We start from the raw sequence: 20,260 nt of genomic DNA on the forward strand, positions 1-20,260 counted from the left end.
AAGTGCCCGTTTGATATGGTGACCATTCTTATCTATGCAGTCTCAGCCTATCCACACTCTTCTCATATCTCAACCAGTTCTGGCAACATCCTTGTGAATATTTTTGCTCCTTCTTCAGCTTCATCTCATCCATCCTAAAATACGACGACAGGACTTGCACACAATATTCCAAATGAAATCTCACCAGCATCCAACTGTAACATCTTAGCATTCATGTCCTGTCTGATGCCATACACTTTCTCCCCCATTTTGTCGAGCTGTGTCAGGGCGCTGCGTTAGGTCTGCACCTTTACTTCTCTGTGTTCTACAACACATCAATTTTCTTTGCACTGTTCCAATAAAATGCTGTCCAAATGTTTTTTGATTTTTTTTTTTCATTTCTAATACAGAGGCTAGACTGGAAATGTTTATTACACAAATTACAACTAAATTGCTGACAATTTATGTTTTGAAGGCAATTTGGCCCATCATGCATTCTTTCCCATTCAATAAGATCATGACTGATCTTTTATCTCAGCGATATTTGGCTTCTCTTCTGTATATTTTTATACTCCTTGATTCACTTAACATCTAAACATTTATCAACTTCTACCCATTCTGGGTAGAGAATTTTAAAGATTTTAGACCTTATGGGAAAATAAATCTTTTGATTCTATCCTGAGCAGCAAACTCCTTATTTTAAGAGAGCGTGGAGCCCATATATGGTCAATGGTATCATTCATTAACTCAAGAGAGTAAAAACCTAATCTGCTTAATCCATCGGCATATACCAGATCCACATCCCAGGAATCAATATGTATTCCCATACACCCACTATCACAAGTGTATCCTTCCTGAGATTGGGAGAACTCGGCAATATTAAAGATGCAGTCTCAGAGTGTGTTACCCAAAATTTCCTCACACACAAGGCCAACACCCCACTTGCTTTCCTCTCCCTCTGCTGAACCTACTTGTTACTTTCACTCATTTGAGGACAGGGGCACCTGGGTCCATTTGAACAATCCCTCACCATTTAAAATATAATTCCCTTCCTTTTAGTTCTTCCAAACTGTATCCATCACCTCCTTTTACATTTAATTTCAGATTTCCAATACTTGTAGTTGTTTTAATTGCACAAGTGTACACCTTTGCTCTTGAATAACTGGATTTAAATGCAACTGCATTTTTTTTTCTTCAGTTGTATTTAAATCCTTTATTTTTAACACAAAAAACTTGTAACCTTCTTTCTTCAATGGAAGGTCTCTTAGTAATGTTCTAAGTGGTTGATTCTTAATATCAAAATATTGGTTAAAAGAAAGTTAATGCTTAATAATCTTTAATGTTCTTTGTGGCCTGCTTTTTTTTAAATTTAATTTTCTGAGATTTGGAAAAGCCAATGTGCACAATTATCCTTGAGAAGATAGCGGTGAGCCACTTTTTCTCCTGACACAATGCTCTTGGGTCAGGAGAATTTAGATCCAACTTCAGTGAAAGTCTAACAATACATTTTTTCAAAAAATCAGTGTGCATCTTAGAGGGGAACCTACAGATGATCATTTTCTCATTTGTTTGCTGCCTTATCCTTCTAGGTGAAAAAGGTCTGGGCTTGCATGGGGCTCCTGGTGAGTATCTGCTGTGCATTTTTTCATAGTCCATGCTGCAGTTACTTTATCCTCTGGGATGAGATTTTTTGAAACTCTACACAACCAGGCAATTGGAGGATGTTCCATTGCATTTCTGACTTGCACGTTGCAGATGATACAAAGTCTTTGAGGAATCAGGAGGTCCGTTACTAGCCACTAACCTGCTCTTGTACCCACATTATTTATGTGCTTGCTTCAGTGAGTATCAGGTCAATAGTGATGCCAGGCTGTTGACCGTGAAGGGCTTTGCAATGGTAATATCAGTGAATATCAAGGATAATTTGATTTTTCTCTTGTTGGAGATGGTCATTGCCTTGCACAGCTGTGGTACAAATATTACCTGCCACTCATTAGTCTGTGACTGAATATTGTTGAGGTCTTGCTTTTCCCACATGCAGGTGTGACCAGCTTCACCAGGTAAGGAAATTTAAATCAGCAAATATCAATGGTAATATCAGTGAATATCAAGGATAATTTGATTTTTCTCTTGTTGGAGATGGTCATTGCCTTGCACAGCTGTGGTACAAATATTACCTGCCACTCATTAGTCTGTGACTGAATATTGTTGAGGTCTTGCTTTTCCCACATGCAGGTGTGACCAGCTTCACCAGGTAAGGAAATTTAAATCAGCAAATATCAATGGTAATATCAGTGAATATCAAGGATAATTTGATTTTTCTCTTGTTGGAGATGGTCATTGCCTTGCACAGCTGTGGTACAAATATTACCTGCCACTCATTAGTCTGTGACTGAATATTGTTGAGGTCTTGCTTTTCCCACATGCAGGTGTGACCAGCTTCACCAGGTAAGGAAATTTAAATCAACGAATATCAATGTTCTGACCTTATGAATGAAAGAAGATCATCAATGAAGCTGCTGAAGTTGATTGACCCTGAGGAACTCCTGTAGCAATATGCTGGTGCTGCGATGACTGACGTCTGTCAACCATAGCCACCTTCCTTTGTTTAATGCATGTTTCCAAACATGGGGATGGTATTCCTCTGATGCCCCTTGATTTTAGTCTTAGTGGGAATCTTTGATGCCTCATTCAGTCCAAATGCTGCCTTGATGTCAGGAGCATTTTTCTCTCTCACCTTACCCTGGAATTCAGCTCAAAGGTCAGTGATGGGACCAAGGATGTCTCGATGTCTGGAGCTAGCTGGTGCTTGTGGAATCCACACTGGACATCGGAGAAGAACCTAGAACTGACAAACTGCCGCTTGAGAATTATATTAAGGACAGGTTTCAAATTTATTTTTATTGTAATAGTTTGAGCCAAACTATTACAAAAGTAATGCACCTAAAGAATTGAGCCCTGAAGTGTTAGTCAGGGGTGAGATCAGCTCATATCTTGGAGATTAGTTCAAAACCTTTGAAGTCTTGTTACAAGGGAGCCAAACTGCTGTTTGAGAATGATTCAACACTGTGAAAACCAGACTTTAATTTCTGATTGTTTGAAACTGCATAAGAATGTTATTTGAATCATGAAAACATTCATTGAATACCACTACCAAAAGATTCACAAGCATCAAAGTGACTGGTGAGTTAATTAAATCTCCTTCATGAGTTAAATAAACACTTCATGTGGCCTCGAGTTTCTGGTCTGGCGCAAAATCACTGACCTCGTTTTGTTAGTTTTGTTCCTTCTGCTTAGTTTGTCACTGTTTTCTAAGATAACCGTTTCTTTTCATATTTATGTGAGGAGCTTGAAAAGGTCATTATTGTTGCACGATAATGGTAAATACTTCGAACAATTCCCTTTTTTATTTCAGATTGCCAGCATTTGGAGTTTTTTTTTATGTTTGTATTTGTTACTTCTCCGCTTGTGGCCCTGCACACATTTCTCATTCCCTGTATTCCCATTGCACTGGATTCAACATTCATCACCAATGCTTGCAAAAATGACCAAATTCCTCCACAGGAGAGATAGCAATCGCCTCATCGATTCATCTGTGCAAAAACGACCTCTACTTGCTCTCACTGTCACACCTTGTTTTAGCTTTGGGCTGTGATCAATAGTACGTTCATTGTCTCAGCAGCCCACACATGTTCAAGTTCAAATTTATTTTCATGTGATACCTGGTACAGTGAGAAGAGATGGCACATCTGAAGACATTAAAAATTGGGTCCATGGTGCACCAAAATGAGCCATGGCTTTTGGGGAGTTTTAGTGCATTTCGAACTGGGATAGCCCTCTGGTTTGTCCATATTCCCAACTTTTCCCATTATAATCCTCACTTACCTCATTGCTCTGTGTCATTTAAGAATCCTTGTTAACATTGAGTCCTTTTGCCACAATACATGCAAACCATGCCCACTACTCATTATTTCAAGAATGGTGAACCCAAGGGGCTAGTATTTACTGCACATCAAAGCTGTCTATTCAAATAGACAGTTTAAGGTTGAATGAATGAACAGTTTTTTTCACCCCCAAAATTCATGAGAACTTATTTGGTTTCACCTTCTTTTGGAGGATGGTTGTCCCACTTTTTCTTCTCGGTGCTCTACATTTAATATGTGACCTTCTGAATGGTTTGTCAATCAAGATCATTTCTATCTCCATTCTCAGATTCAAATCCACTTGCATTATTGAATGGCGCTCAATTTGTGCTCAACTATTGCTGACATTTCCTTAACCTTATATTTTGAAAAATTCAAAGCAAGGAATTAAAATTATTTCAGAACCTAATTACAAACCATAAAACATTCACATAAACCTTATGTAGCTAAGTGTAAGATGTGTAGGGAAATTTAGGAGAGGGCTAATTTTCAAATGCAGGTGATCTCTTGATGGTGAAGGAACAACCTGCAAAACAGCAAACCTACAGAGGTGAATTGAATCATTGAGATCAGTTTCGAAATTTCACTCTGCAGCCTAATCCTGATGCTAGTTTCACTAATATTGGCAGCAAAAGCCAATATTTTCTTAATCAATGCCGCTGTAAAATCAGGGCTAATAATCTTTTTTTTTTTCTTGTCATCTTCTGGTGGATTAATTTTTTTTCAATCTATTAAATTCTGAACAGTCTGCAACTTCCCTATTAATTATTATATCTTAAGACTCACTTGGCTTCTGCTAGTCAGTTTTTCTGAATTTACCTTCTTTCTGATTTTTTTTTCATCTTTGATCACATCACCATTTTTTATTTTAGTTTAAGTTCAGGTTATTTGCCAAAACCATATAACCGTATACGGAGCGGAAACAGGCCATGTTGGCCTTTCGAGTCTGCACCGGTTCACTAGAACAGCTCCACGAGCTCAAACCTCCCGCTCTATCTTGCATATGAGAGCAGAGCAGTGCTTAAGAGAGCAAATCAAACTCGAATATCACTAAATATTTCCAAGATATTGTCCATTATACCTCAAATATTTGTAAAACAAATGATTGCTAATCATACTTTGTGTTAATCAGTTATTAGTTTGAGTCAGAATGTTGTTAAACCAAAGTAAAACATTTCTCACTAATTTGTATTCCTTCCAGTCACGGTGGAATTCTACAGTCCCATCCTCACGATGCTGAAAAACTGTCCATCCACCTCCATTTGTCTCCATGTCACAGAACACCTGCAGAGAAAATAATGAAGGAAGCAATTCAAAATCATTTCCACCAGCGTTTGGAAACAAATTCTTGCAATGGAATTAAATACATTTCATCATGAACAGTTATTGTGCTATATTCCCAACTCTGATAAGTCCTTGAAGCAATTACCAGACAACTTTAATCTGCTTCTTGGGAAAATTATTTGGTTTCAGCACTTCTAAACTGAATGCATCTCAAAACATGAAATGGAACAAGAAGTGATTGAGCATTTTCATCAGGGAAAGGCAGTACTTCAACTCATTTTTGTTTACTTTTAGACAGAGTTTCAAACATAATTATTGCTTCATGAATTTCAGTAAGGTAAACCCATGAGATAACTGAAGAGCTGAAATTAAAACAATATCTAACTGTCCCAAAATATAATGCCAATAAAGGTGGATCCAGTATCACTTTACCTGGGGATCACTGTAAATTTATCCCCATTTCAATCATTTTCAGAAGTATTAGTGTTAGTTATTTAATGAAATGAAAGTGTGAAAATCAGAAATTAATCCTGCAATTCTATGCAGGATTTAAGGATTATTGGCTTGTTTTTTTTCACATAATATATTAGAAAGAGATGCAGTCTATCCTCCTAGATGAGTAGAAGAGATTCCATGATGCAATGGAAGAGTCAACATCCTGGTAAACCAATCTTATTATAAAGGGTATCGTGACCTGATTTTCTTTAATTTCAGAATCAGAATTTACTGCCATGAACAAGTAAGAAATTTTGGTGTTGGTAGCAACATCTTAGTGCAAATATTCATATTATGAACCATCTTACAACCATAATATATTAAAAAATAAAAATATTAATGCACAAAAAATAAAGCAGTGTCTTTGGAACATCGATCATTGAGGAATCTGATGGCAGAAGCTGTCCTTGTGTCACTGAGGGCTCATCTTTAGGCTCCTGTACCTCCTAATGGTAACAGAGTGAAGAGGGCATGGCCCGGGTGCTGGGGGTCTTTGACGAAAGAGGCTGCTTTTTTTTTTATAGACACCGCCTCATGTAGATGTCTTCGATGGAATGAAGTCTGGTGCCTGTGATGTCACAGGCCGAGTTACCCACCCTCTGGAGACATTTTCTTGTCCTGAGATTTGCTACCTCCATACCCGACAGTGATGGAATCAGCCAGAATGCTATCCAAGGTACACCTGTAGAAGTTTTTGCGAGTCTTTGATTACCTAGCAAATCTCCTCAAGGGGACCTGATGTGTGCAATTTCACTCTTCCTTTATCCCTACACCATGACAAAAATCATACTATAGAATATTAACCTGAAATGTCCTAAGTGCATGAAAGGTGCTTTATATTTATATAATTTTTTTTAAAATAGTTGTCACCATCAAGGCTTGTGTTTTTTGTGTTTTCCCTGAGTCTTTTTTTAAATGAAGATATTACAGAGGAGAGTCAGGAGTTAACAACACAGGGACTGGACCAGAGACACACACAGTATGTGTCAGATTAGGCAAGGACATGAGATTTTCTTCCCTCTTAGAAATTAAAAATAAATATTTCTTTGTTTGAATGGTAGATTTTGAAATATTCCAGTTGACTGCAGTTTGAATCTACTGTCAACGTATCACCAGCAGACCACAGCATGACGGGAGAGTATAAACAGCCTTACTTCTCTCTCGTACGCCTATTTTCAGTAAGTGGAGATATATGAAATATACCATAGCTCACCCCTGCACCAATTATGAGCTAGTGAAAATCACAAAGTTATGATAGAAAGATCATTAATATTCATGTATTATTCTGTTTTGTTTGACAACGCAAAATGAGTGAACAGAATTATTGCTCTGTTATATTTCACCCACATTCATTGGACGAGGATTATGGGATGCTGCAGTATAATCAGTTTTGTGACTTTTACCGCATTAAAGAAAACTTTAATAGATTTTTTTTGTTGTTAGAATATGTTTTGGAGACTTGTATTCAATGCTTATTGGGAATTGGACAGAATTTTAAATATTTGTTTCTTTGATAATGGTATTCATACCTCAGGTTTCCACATTGAAGTATTCAATGTATTAACCATAATTATTTAATAAGATGCCAGGTTATTACCAATGAGAGGCACATTTGCACCAGCCTTACTTATTTTATACACAGCATGATACTCTTTTTTTATGACCAATAAAATTGGGGAACCAATTTAAATTGACCTCCATACACTGAACTTCAATAAATAATCTTTGTGCTCTGCCTTCAGTTGAGTTTTGTTTTGGCTTTCCACATTTCACCAGAGATTGGTTTCTTAGTTTAATGAGGCAAATCAAGATCAGAAACATAGTGCAGAATTGTTGTGTTCACCATTTTGGGAGGAGACAAATTATTAAAAATAACACGAGTTGCTTTTTTCTTTAGTTTGTCCTAATGTTCTTCCTTTTCTCAAGATGGGTCAATTAGCAAAGTATTACTTTCAGTTATGGCAAAAAAATAAATCGCACAAGTCTACAGATTTCATTCATTATGATGTAGCTGATAGTTAAGAGGGACACAACAATATAGGCTGTTCAACTCTTGAGCGGATATGGAAAGATTTTACATTTTCAGCAGGAATCTCCAGCATCTTGTTAATTCGCCAAGCACCCAGCCATTTACATCCAAAATGGGGCAGGAAACAATTTAAATTCATGAAGACTGATTTCCTCCTGCAACACAAGGTGCATGGTTGGGGTCACAAGGATGTGCAGGATTAGAAGTATTTGGCCCGATGATGTGGGTGCACATTTTTTTAAAAAATGGGCAAATCGGTAGAGTTTCAAGGCAATTTACCTTCCGCGAAAGGTTGGTGAAACTGACTAATTTCTCTTCCAAAATAACAGCAGCTGAATTCCTAGATAGACCTGGATTAAAATTGTGGTTAGTTTCCAATCCTGCCATTGGCACCTGGTACCCTTGCAGAAATGAGTAGGTTCCCTTGTATGATCTATGTAGCACCCATATAGGGAAGGAAATATATTGTCAAGGCAATTATGGTACAAATGTAGCTTTGTGAGATTAGGTCTCTCCAAGACCATTGCAAATATGAATTATTGCTGAATTCATTCAATCCATAGAAGTATATCTTTACTTCAATATGAAATGGGCCAGCTCATAATAAGCTCTTGAATAGATTTCAATTGACAATAAGACTTTGATTATAAAACCTACAAGAATTTAGCATGACAAATATGGTTTGTAAGCTCACACTTTGCTTTGAATGATACAACATTCTATATTTAGAATGGGTTCTGTGCAGTTTAGATTTAAAACTAATGACATTTGTTGAGTGTACCATTAATTTGATAAGAATGATAGATATAGGGTGCAGGAAAAAGGCTCTTTGGGCCATGATATCCATGCCAACCATTCTATTTATCTATGCTAATCCCATTTACCCACATTTGATCAGTACCTTGGCAATTCAAGTGCTTAATTTGGTGCTTCTTAATTAGAGTTTACTTACTTTATACATAAGTACTGAATATAAATTTTACCAAAGCATTGACACTGACAAATACATTTGCTGTTCATCAAGTGCAACATTTTCATTTTAGTGGGAAGGTCTGAAATAATGCCCACTTAGCGTGTGCCTGTGACAAATGACTTGCAAATTGTAGAGTGTGAATTCACATCAGCGTGAAGGCCACCCAGACAGACCATGAATTGAAGCTGGTATGAGTCTCAGAAGCAGAGGAGCGCAAACCCATCTGGAATTTATGCCCAGCTTCGTTGCCAAGCAACCAACTTTTTCAGTTGGAGACCGGTCACAGTGGTACCAATAGGGAGGGCCTCATGGGGATGATATCCGTGATTTGCAGAGTGAGCATATGCTACATTGGTTAAGGGTGCCTGATCAACTACAGAGCAAGTCAGCAGATTTAATTTGTGTGTTGGATGTGGTGAGGAGGCCGCTTGCCGATATCACACTTAATGCTCGAGAATTCAATGGCTCAGAAAAGCTTTAACACTTTTATTGCAAGACGAGAAATCCACAAAGCACTAGATCTATGCTTGATTCTTCGAAAAGCAGAATTACTTAATTATGCAGCTGTCAGTTCAAGGCTGAAGTGATTTTGACTTGATGTTTCCAAGCAACGTGATCTCCATTTGTGTCATTTAGCTCACCCCACCACATCATAAGACATAGGAGCAGGAGTAGGCGATCCAGCCCGTAAAGCCTGCTCTGTTATTCAATAATCAGGGCTGATTGGATGATAGGCTCATCTCCACCTACCTGCCTTTTCCCCATATCCCTTAATCCCTCCCAACTATGTAAAAATCTATCCAACCTTGTCTGAAATATTTTTACTGAGGTAACCACCATTGCTTCAATGGGCAGCTAATTGCACACATTCACCACACTCTGGGAAAAGAAGTTCCTCCTCGTCTCCATCCTAAATCTACTACCCTGAATCTCAAGTCTATGTCCCCCAGTTTAGTCTACCCCATCAATGGAAACAACATACCTACCTTAATTTTATCTACACCTTTCATATTTTTATACATTTCTATAAGATCCCTTCTCATTAGAACCATAGACCATTACAGTACAGAAACAGGCCTCCAGACCTTCTAGTCAGTGTCAAAAAAATTTTTGCCTAGACCCACTGACCTGCACCCAGTCCATGGCCCTCCAACCCTCTCCCATCTATGTACTTGTGCAAATTCTTCTTAAATGTTAAAATTGAGCCTACGTGCACCACTTCTGCTGGAAGTTTACTCCACTCTCTGTGTGAAGAAGTTCTTCTGAATTCCAGCAAGTAAAATCCCAGATGACTCAATCTCTCCTCATAGGTTAACTCCCTCAGCTCTGGAATCAACCTGGTGAACCTCCTCTGGACCACTTCCAAATCCAGCAAATCCTTCCTCAAATAAGGTGACCAGAAATGTACACAGTACTGGGTTCAGCCTCACCAGTGCCCTGTATAGTTGCAGCATAACTCCACCCCCCCACCCCCCACCCCACCCGCTCCTACATTCAATCCCTCTACCAATGAAGGACAACATTCCATTTGGATTCTTGATTCTCCATCATCATACTCCACCATCCAATCCAGCTTTAAGGAGTCTGGTTGCAAAGAAAATTGCTTTATTATCAATCCTTTTGCTTTAATGAATTTTGCCTTGCATTTTCTGCAACTGTTCACTTCCTGTTTAAGGGGCGAGTCACAACTTACTTCTCCTTTTATTACGCTACTTTAACCTCCTCTTCCATGACCAGACATGAGGTCATGTGTCTCCTTGGGTGGCTCAGTGTTTCATGGTGGAGCCAAGAAGTATCTTGGGATGTTTTGCTCTTAAGTGAAAATAGCATTTGCTAGATCTTTGTTCACTGAGCAAATTTCACTTCTGACATTTTTTTCAATCCAACTAAATTTCAAAAGTGGAGTTACTGACATTACTACAGCTCATGTTTAACATTTATAACATATGACAATGCTCACCAAGACTCTAAAATCTCAGATATGATCTCAGACCGTTCTTGAGCTTTGGGAGGTTTTAACTACATTGAAATGTGCAATATAAACAAGTCTGGAGTCAAATCATTCATTCGCCTATTCAATGATAAAATATATTTAAGCTTCAATGCTCTCAGTGTATCACTTTTGATACTAATTTCCCACATTTCCCACATTTTCTATTAATTTTGTTCCAAAGTAATGAGAGTTCAGGTTAGCCAATTAAAGGTTTTTTAAATAGCTCTTGAAAATATAATTGTATTTAACACAGGGGAAAAAAAAAACAGCTGAAAGAATGGGAAGTTTCTAACAGTCAGTCACAATATTAAAGATTACAGCGACGTAACCATGACCGTGGTCATTTGCTGTGATATGTGCAATTATACCCACAAGAGCATTTCCAACATTCTTTAATTGGCTACTTGAACTATCATTGATTTAGAAAATTCTGTGACTGGAGAAAATGATATGACCTCCTTTCACCACAAACAAGAGTAATGTTTCCTCCTGCCGAAATGTGTCAAACCTGGACTAAAATCAGATGGTCAAACCAAAGATAATGTGGTGATTCGCAGCAATATGACACCTTTTTGTAGGATGCTAAAAATATGCTTTCAATTTGACCTTGGCTATACAAGGATGTGGTTGCATATCACATGCCAAGCAAGTCACCAAAGGGGCTATCCACCACAATCAAGATTTAATGATGAGAGGGTCTCATCAGTATTCAATGTTCCAAGTAATCTGTTTCTCTTAACCTTGTACAGCTGCTCTGATGGTGAACTTGGAAAGATACCATCAGCAATGTTGTTTGAAAGGTTTATTCACTCCTAAGTAATGTGCATAAGATTTTACTTTTTTAAAAACTTTTCTTTAAACTTGATAAAGCCCATCAAGCACTGATAAAAAAAATGCTTTGTGTTCAATGATCTAGCACCAAGGAATTGTTTGAATTATGAGCATTTCCATTGAAGTAGAGCTTGGCTGAATAGATGAGTGAAGGGTACAAAGAACAGGACAAGAGGGAGGATGGAAAAAGACAAGAGGCTAAACAAATGGCACATTTGCCCAGGGAGTTCAAAGAGTAAGTCCCCCATCTCGTGTTTAGTTTTATGCATTGTGTAAGTGACCTTCAATAAAGTTGGCCTCACTGATAAATTCCACGTATTCCAGCCATAAATGTCAGTGGAGGAAAGGAACATTTTGTCCGAAGGTGTCAATGGGATCAGAGATGTGAACTTTAATGTGTTGGGTTTCTTCCAGATCTGAACAGAGGTATTCGCAATGGCTCTACAATTATGTGAAGAAGGTCAGTGAATTTCTATTTATGGAGCTGTGCTCTTCATTGTTTCTTGCTAGACAGCAGCAGATGAATAAGCACAAGAATTTGCAAAGGTTGCATTTTTTTCTCCACGAACAGCTTTGCTCTCAAGTACAGATTGATCATGTACTGAAAGGGAGTCTAGTTCCTCTATGTTATCATGTAGACCCAAGCCTGCTATCCTGGTGGGAGTCACAATGCCTTCATTTGGATGCATTCCCTGCAGGATCAAGGAGAAGCATCCATTCTATTCTATCCCACTAATGACCTGTTACTGCTTACATTCTGTGTCACTTTAATCTGCAAGGAAAGGAAAATGTGCCACTGAGTTTTGTGTATTATATTTTAACATGCAGTACAGTAACAGGCCATTTCGGCCCTCGAGTCCATGCCACACAATTTACACCCCATTAACCTACACCTCCAGTATGTTTTGAACAGTGGGAAGAAACCAGAGCCCGTGGAGAAAACCCATGTGGATGTGGGGAGAACGTACAAACACCTTACAGATTTGAACAGGATTCAAACCCAGGTCCAGTCCTGATCGCTGGCATTGTAAAAGCATTGTTTGCCAATCACAACATGTCCTGGTTGTTCAGCTGATCATCTGAGACAAAAATATGAGGTGAACAGTGGAGCTCATGAACATTACTTTCGAGCTGTGACTTATAGAAGTTATTATTAGGTAAGTACAAGAGTTTGGGATGGGGTACATTTTGGGTGGTATGTTGAACAGCATGGGACTTTGTGAATTTGGTGGTGGGATATGCATGTTAAAGGTACATTTATTGTCCTAAACCAGACATGTTGATCCCTTGAACTATTTACAACACTTTATCCAAGATTTATCCAGAAGACAGTACAGGAATTCCAAAATTGACTATCACAGCTATTCCCCTCAATTGCTTTTGCACAGAGTTTTTGGAGAACATCTTGGATACATTTAATATCCTCTCCTCAATGGCCTTTAACGCTGCATGAAAACATGCAGCCTGCTGTTTCTATTGGCCGTGAATGGGTTTCAGAATGCTTGCCAGCATTTGCTGCAGCTGGAATGCATCTTCCTTCAAAGAGGAACAGGACAGCTTGAAGCTTTAAGTGGCACCAGCCGTTTACAAAATTGGAGTTGCAGCTGAGGCGATAAGCTAACGAGCAGCCAAGTTGGCACTGGCAGCGTGCAGCAATCACACAAATGCAGAGGAAGCACAGACTTGGCTTTGAAGTATGCATTGGAAGCAATGAGTGCAGGTGATTCAGTTTCGGCTTCAAGAACTTCCCTTGTGGGCAGCACAGTGAGCATTGCTGTTAGTCCAATGCTTTTATGGTGCCAGCAACCCAGGTTCAAATCCAGCGCTGTCTGTCCATTCTTTCGATGTCTGTGCAAGTTTCCCCCGGGTACTCCAGTTTTCTCCCTCCCCTCAAAAAAAAAATGTACGGGCTTATGGGTCAATTTGGGTGTAATTGGGTGGCATGGGTGTAAAGAGCAGGAATCCGCTTCTACCGTGATGTATCATTTAATTTTTTTTTTATGGAATCAATCCTCATGTGAAATGTAAATGCACTCTCTTTGAATTTCACCTATCTGAGCCAATAGACTGTTTTTTCAATCTTCTCTTCAGATGAGCCAATTTCCCAGACATCTTTAACATGATCAACCTTGTGAGTTGTGGTATTATCACTGATATAACCCTCTGTTAATTTGGCATGAGATTGAGTGACTAAGGCAGACATGCTCTGACGGGTGTGAAGTTCTGTGACCTTAATAAAGCCAGTCAAACAATTTCTCTATCTATCTTTCCTCTGACACTTAGCATTTCCCTGGCTCACAATCTACAAAAGTTCTTTGCGTAATGAACCCGAGCTGTCAGGATTCCATTGCAAGTGTCGGCCGTTATGAATCTGCACTCTCCCAACCCAATGAACAAGAGTGGACAGGACACACAGGTAAAGCTGCAGACACACAAGAAGCCACACCTACTGGAATCTAAAGTGAAACACAACCTAGCAGGTCAAGCAGCATCAGGAGGAGAAAGAATGGTCACCGTCCGTTCATCAAGACTGATGAAGGGCTTGAATAGGGCTCCAGGCTGAAACATTTGTTCCATTGCGGCCACTCGACCCACCTGGAATTCCTCCAGTAGATTGTGTTCAGCAGGCAAAACTCTCACTGGCAAAACCATGAAAGATTTGAGTGCAATGTTATTTAGAAATAACATTTCTCAGCGCCAAGCTGCTAATGCATCATTAGGTTAGATACAGTCAGTGGTCTTTGTTATGAACTAAATTATTCCTCCAATGTTCTCACATTGAGAATGAAATGTTTGTGTCCATGGAGAATGAGTCAGTCATTCCAGGCTGCTCCAGATATCTTTGGCAACTGAATGAAAACCAGAAATAACAATGAAAATTCTACAAATTCTCAGTACATTAGGCAGTCTCTGTGGTGTGAAAAAGTCAATACTATGGAACACTATAGCACAGAAAGAGGCCCTTCAGCCCATTGAATCCAAGCCAAGCTATTATTCTGCCTCGTTCCATTGACTTGTACCTGGACCTCTCCGACCTTCAATTTTGTCCCGGAGTATCCTTTTTCTCTCAATATATCTGTGGAGGCCCTTGGGATTTTTCTTCACCTTGTTTGCTAGAGTAAACTCGTGCTTTCTTTAAGATACATATGACCATTTACAGCACAGAAACAGGTCAGTTTGGCCCTTCTAGTCCATGATAAACAATTTCTCCCACCTAGTCCCTCTAACCCACATTTGGCCCATAACTCTCCCATCCATATACCTATCCAATTTTTCCTTAAATATTAACATTGATCTCATTTCTACCACCTCTCCTGGAAGTTCATTCCACACCCCCACCACCCTCTGCATGAAGAAATATCCCCTCCTGTTTCCCCTAAACTTTGCCCCATTTACTCTCAATCCATGCCCTCTTGATTGAATTTCCCTCACTCTCAATGGAAAAAGCCAATCCATATTGACTCTATTTGTCCCCCTTATAATTTTGAACACCTCTATCGAATCACTCCTCAATCGTCTACACTCCAGGGAATAAAGTCCAAGGCCACTCAACCTTTCCCCGTAACTCAAACCTTGAAACAGCAAAATTCTCGTAAACCTCCTCTGCACACTCTCTATACTATTTATATCCTTCCTGTAATTCAGCGACTAAAACTGTACACAATATTCCAAATTTGGCCTCACCAATGCCTTATATAACTTCAGCACAACAACCCAACTCTTATTTTCAATAAATACGCTGATTTATGAAAGCCAACATACTAAATGCCTTCTTCACCACCCTATCTACAGGTGATTCAACTTTCAGGGAATTATGGACCATGACTCCTATATCCCTTTGTTCCACTGCACTCCTCAATTGTCTGCCATTTAACATGCATGACCTGTTATGATTAATCCTACCAAAATGTAGCACTTCACATTTATCAGTATTAAACCCCATCTGCCATCTTCAGCCCACTCTTCTTACTGTACTATATCACCCTGTAAGCTTTGATAATCTTCCTCACTGCCCTCCTGATGTCCTACTTGGTGTTTTCTTACATATCTTATATTCCTCAATATTATTGTTTCAAGACAATAATTTTTCATCAGAAATTTCCTAATATCGTTCACTTTTATTTCTGGTTTCCATTATCTGCAGTATTTTGCTACGACTTCACAAATGAATATTTTTTAGCAGATCATTGTGTAACCTCCTCATGATTTGAAGAGAAGTGTTTTACTTGGGAACATACAGAAAGTTGAGTAAGTGAAGAAAAGATACACGCTGATGTTTTTGGTTGGAGGCCTTGAGTTGTAAGAACATCAGTGTCTATTTTCCTTGGAGTGAAGGAGATTGATGGGAGATCAAATTTATGTCCCTCATGAATTTATGAACCTCTGTAAGGTGAATGACCGCAGTCCTTTCCCTGGAGTAGGAGAGCCTCAAATATGAGGGGATAGATTAAAGTTGAGAGGGGAAATATTTAAAGGACCCCCCCTGAAGAAAATGGTTTTCACACACAGCACAACAGGTCAATAGATAAGCTACCAGAGGAAGTGTTATAATATCGACCAGTACAACATTTAAAAAAAGCATTTGGACAAGTTCGTGGAATGAAAGGTTCAGAGGATATGGGTCAAATGCAGGCAAATGGGTCTTGCACCTTGGTCAGACGGTTTGGGCTGGAAGGTCTGTTTCCATACTGTGCAACTCTAAGATACTAAAAGCAGGAACAATTTGTGGCAAAACAACTCTCCAAAACAGGGAGTTTAGAATCAGGGAACGGTTGATGAAGCTGGTGTTAGACAAGAGGATAATCCAAATCCTCATAACTAACTGGGAAGGATATTCAGTCTGGGCACACAGGATGTAATACCATGGCAAGAATAAGTGATAATATAAATCTATTGAAAAGGTATGACATATATAAATCTTTATCTTCTGGCTATCCATCCAATAGGATGGATTTATCAGTATTAAACCCCATCTGCCATCTTCAGCCCACTCTTCTTACTGTACTATACTACCCTGTAAGCTTTGATAATCTTCCTCACTGCCCTCCTGATGTCCTACTTGGTGTTTTCTTACATATCTTATATTCCTCAATATTATTGTTTCAAGACAATAATTTTTCATCAGAAATTTCCGAATATCGTCCACTTCTATTTCTGGTTTCCATTATCTGCAGTATTTTGCTACGACTTCACAAATGAATATTTTTTAGCAGATCATTGTGTAACCTCCTCATGATTTGAAGAGAAGTGTTTTACTTGGGAACATACAGAAAGTTGATGGTTCCTTTTGATACACGTGTCCAGGAGTGGCTGCACAGGCCTACCCTGTGAGGATACCTCTCTCCTCAGAAAGAAAGATTTTAGGTGAGTAGGGAGTTGCACAGGTCCAGACCCACCATCTCGACATCACCTCCTGGATCCAGCAGCTTGGTGAGGTCAAAGACGGTTGAAGGAAGTTCTGTTGCAGCAAATGGCCAGACCAAGCTTTGATGCAAGGGATGCCCTTCCCGCGCTTCACAGCACGTGTTTGCTAGAGAGGGTACAAAAGGGTGCTTTTACCCTTTGACACTTGCTTTTCATCCTGCAGGGTTGTCTAGCCACCCTCTACACTAGTGTCGACCACCCAACTCTGCGACAGGTTGTACTGTGTTACATGGTACCAGTAGCATTCAGACGAGTGACCTGAACATAAATATAAGTATTGGTCCAAGGGAAAGAGAAACAATGTAGAGGAAAAACAATAAATGGAACCTCAGTCTCCCACCCCTTCCATATCTGGAATGTTCAAAGCTTTCCCCCAACTCACTATTCATTTGATATGACAACTAGTGGCCCTCCCATTGATTTGGGCAAGCTGACAGAATTTTCTATGAAGCCACAGCAGGGGTATAACAAGCAGAGGTATTAACCAGACCAGCAATACCACAAATGCAGCCAGCAGGCCAGTGAAGACCGCAGCCAGTGAAGGACCACTTTGAATGCTGCAAAGACAACACCAGTGCCACCTGAGGCAAGAGACCAACCTCTGTGGAAAATGCTACTGTATCTCACTGGTACTTGAAGCAAGAAGCAATGACCTTTCCATGTTCCTTTCCAAATGTCTGGAACATCGTCATTGCACCTGCCTCTACAACTTCCTCTGGCAGGTCATTCATTATACTTTCCCCCATCACAGGCAAAACCTTCCCCATCATTGAGAACATCTGCCAGGAACACTACCGTCAGAGAGCAGCAGCAATCATCAGGGATCTCTTATCGCTACTACTGTCAGGAAAGAAGAATGGGTAAAGGTAAATGTTCCATTATTGTCATGTAATACTACATTTAGAATGTAATATACATGCTATATTGCAGACAGCAAGTCACCACTTTGTCCAGTTCCCCTCACATAAAACCTACAGGACCTGGTGTTCCTCGACAGTCTCCCTTCCAAGTACTGAGCCAAGATCAGACCATCTCAGGTGTATTCAAGCTATTAGGATTCTGATTAGGTGCCCCAAGACTCACACCACCAGCTTCAGGAACATTTGCTATCTCTCCATCATCAGATTCTATCAGAAACTCATTTAAGGACTCTTACTTTTGTACTTAATATTTCTTTATTTGTTTACATGTTTGCGTATATTCTTGAGTACAGATTTTTTTTTGCACTGCCAATAAGTATTAATTCTGTCTCACCCACAGGAAAATGAATCTCAGTGTTGTATGTATGTACTGAGGCAATAAATCAGAACTTTGGACTTTGATATCCATTTTAAATCTTTCCTCTCTCAAACTAAACCTGTATCTAATTATTTTTATGCTCCACTCAACTAGGTAAAAGACTGTGATCATCCGCCTTACCTAGGTCCCTCAGGATCTTGTACATCTATTCTTTGGGGTAAACAGTCCCAGCCTATACAATCCCTTCTTATAACTCAAACAATATAAAACAGTCCACATTCCTGCAAATCTTTTCTGCATCCTCTCCAGCTTAATCACATCCTTTAAAATAGTCATTCCCAAAATGGGAGGCTGGAGGTGAGATGTGGTGAGTGAGAGAGGGAGAAGTGTGTGTGTGTGTGTGTGTGTGTGTGTGTGTGTGTGTGTGTGTGTGTGTGTGTGTGTGTGTGTGTGTGTGTGTGTGTGTGTGTGTGTGTGTGTGTGTGTGTGTGTGGTGTGTGTGTGTGTGTGTGTGTGTGTGTGTGTTACTTCAAATGTCTGTGGTGCGCTGTTAGCCAGAATCAGACACACACAAAGATAAAGACTGTACAACAGGCTTTAATCCACAAAGACTTCCACAGAGCCAGGATGGATGTGGCTGCAGCAACTCTGAGTGAGGCCTCGGAAGGCCGGCACAGGCTTATATCCCAGAGGGTGATTGACACCCAACCGGGTGGAGCTTGATCCATTCAGGCCAACTGATTGACAGCCATCCAGGTGTTGTCCTGTCCCCTTACACTCCTGCAGGTACAGAGGTTGCCCCCTGCACTAGGCCGGTGGTGTTCCACCTCACTGTCACAACAGAAGAAGTTAAGAAGTTGAAGGAATACCTTCAATCTATTGAAACCTTGAAACATTTTTTTAACTTTTTCAAGAATCAGCAGGGAAACTATTTGGGATTTTCATAGAAGTTATCACATTTCACAGCCTGAATATTTCAAAGTGCTTTACAGTGGAAATGTTGCCACATTTGTAATGCAGAAAATCTTTACATGTTCTCTTTTCTTTGGCTTGGCTTCGCGGATGAAGATTTATGGAGGGGTAAGTGTCCACATCAGCTGCAGGCTCGTTTGTGGCTGACAAGTCCGATGCGGGACAGGCAGACACGGTTGCAGCGGTTGCAGGGGAAAATTTGTTGGTTGGGGTTGGGTGTTGGGTTTTTCCTCTTTGTCTTTTGTCAGTTAGGTGGGCTCTGCGGTCTTCTTCAAAGGAGGTTGCTGCCCGCCGAACTGTGAGGCGCCAAGATGCACGGTTTGAGGCGATATCAGCCCACTGGCGGTGGTCAATGTGGCAGGCACCAAGAGATTTCTTTAGGCAGTCCTTGTACCTCTTCTTCGGTGCACCCCTGACATGATGGCCAGTGGAGAGCTCGCCATATAACACGATCTTGGGAAGGCGATGGTCCTCCATTCTGGAGACGTGATCTACCCAGCGTAGTTGGATCTTCAACAGTGTGGATTCGATGCTGTCGGCCTCTGCCATCTCGAGTACTTCGATGTTAGGGATGAAGTTGCTCCAATGAATGTTGAGGATGGAGCGGAGACAACCCTGGTGGAAGCGTTCTAGGAGCTGTAGGTGATGCCGGTAGACGACCCATGATTCGGAGCCGAACAGGAGTGTGGGTATGACAACGGCTCTGTATACGCTTATCTTTGTGAGGTTTTTCAGTTGGTTGTTTTTCCAGACTCTTTTGTGTAGTCTTCCAAAGGCGCTATTTGCCTTGGCGAGTCTGTTGTCTATCTCCTTGTCGATCCTTGCATCTGATGAAATGGTGCAGCCGAGATAGGTAAACTGGTTGACCGTTTTGAGTTTTGTGTGCCCGATGGAGATGTGGGGGGGGCTGGTAGTCATGGTGGGGAGCTGGCTGATGGAGGACCTCAGTTTTCTTCAGGCTGACTTCCAGGCCAAACATTTTGGCAGTTTCCGCAAAACAGGACGTCAAGCGCTGAAGAGCTGTCTCTGAATGGGCAACTAAAGTGGCATCGTCTGCAAAGAGTAGTTCACGGACAAGTTTCTCTTGTGTCTTGGTGTGAGCTTGCAGGCACCTCAGA

At 40.2% G+C, this 20,260-nt stretch overlaps 1 protein-coding gene across 13 annotated transcripts in view; it reads right to left on the reverse strand.

Moving 5' to 3' along the window:
- The window catches only part of LOC138741554 (angiopoietin-2-like), a 193,407-nt gene that overhangs the window by 64,212 nt on the left and 108,935 nt on the right, over nt 1-20,260 (reverse strand). For all 13 annotated transcript variants that reach the window (XM_069895799.1, XM_069895798.1, XM_069895809.1 and 10 more), the window contains one exon: nt 5,085-5,186. In XM_069895799.1, coding sequence (XP_069751900.1) covers nt 5,085-5,186 — 102 coding nt within the window. The remainder of the gene's footprint in view (nt 1-5,084; nt 5,187-20,260) is intronic.

The sequence above is a fragment of the Narcine bancroftii genome, chromosome 8 (genome assembly GCF_036971445.1).
Source record: "Narcine bancroftii isolate sNarBan1 chromosome 8, sNarBan1.hap1, whole genome shotgun sequence".
NCBI classification, from domain to species: domain Eukaryota; kingdom Metazoa; phylum Chordata; class Chondrichthyes; order Torpediniformes; family Narcinidae; genus Narcine; species Narcine bancroftii.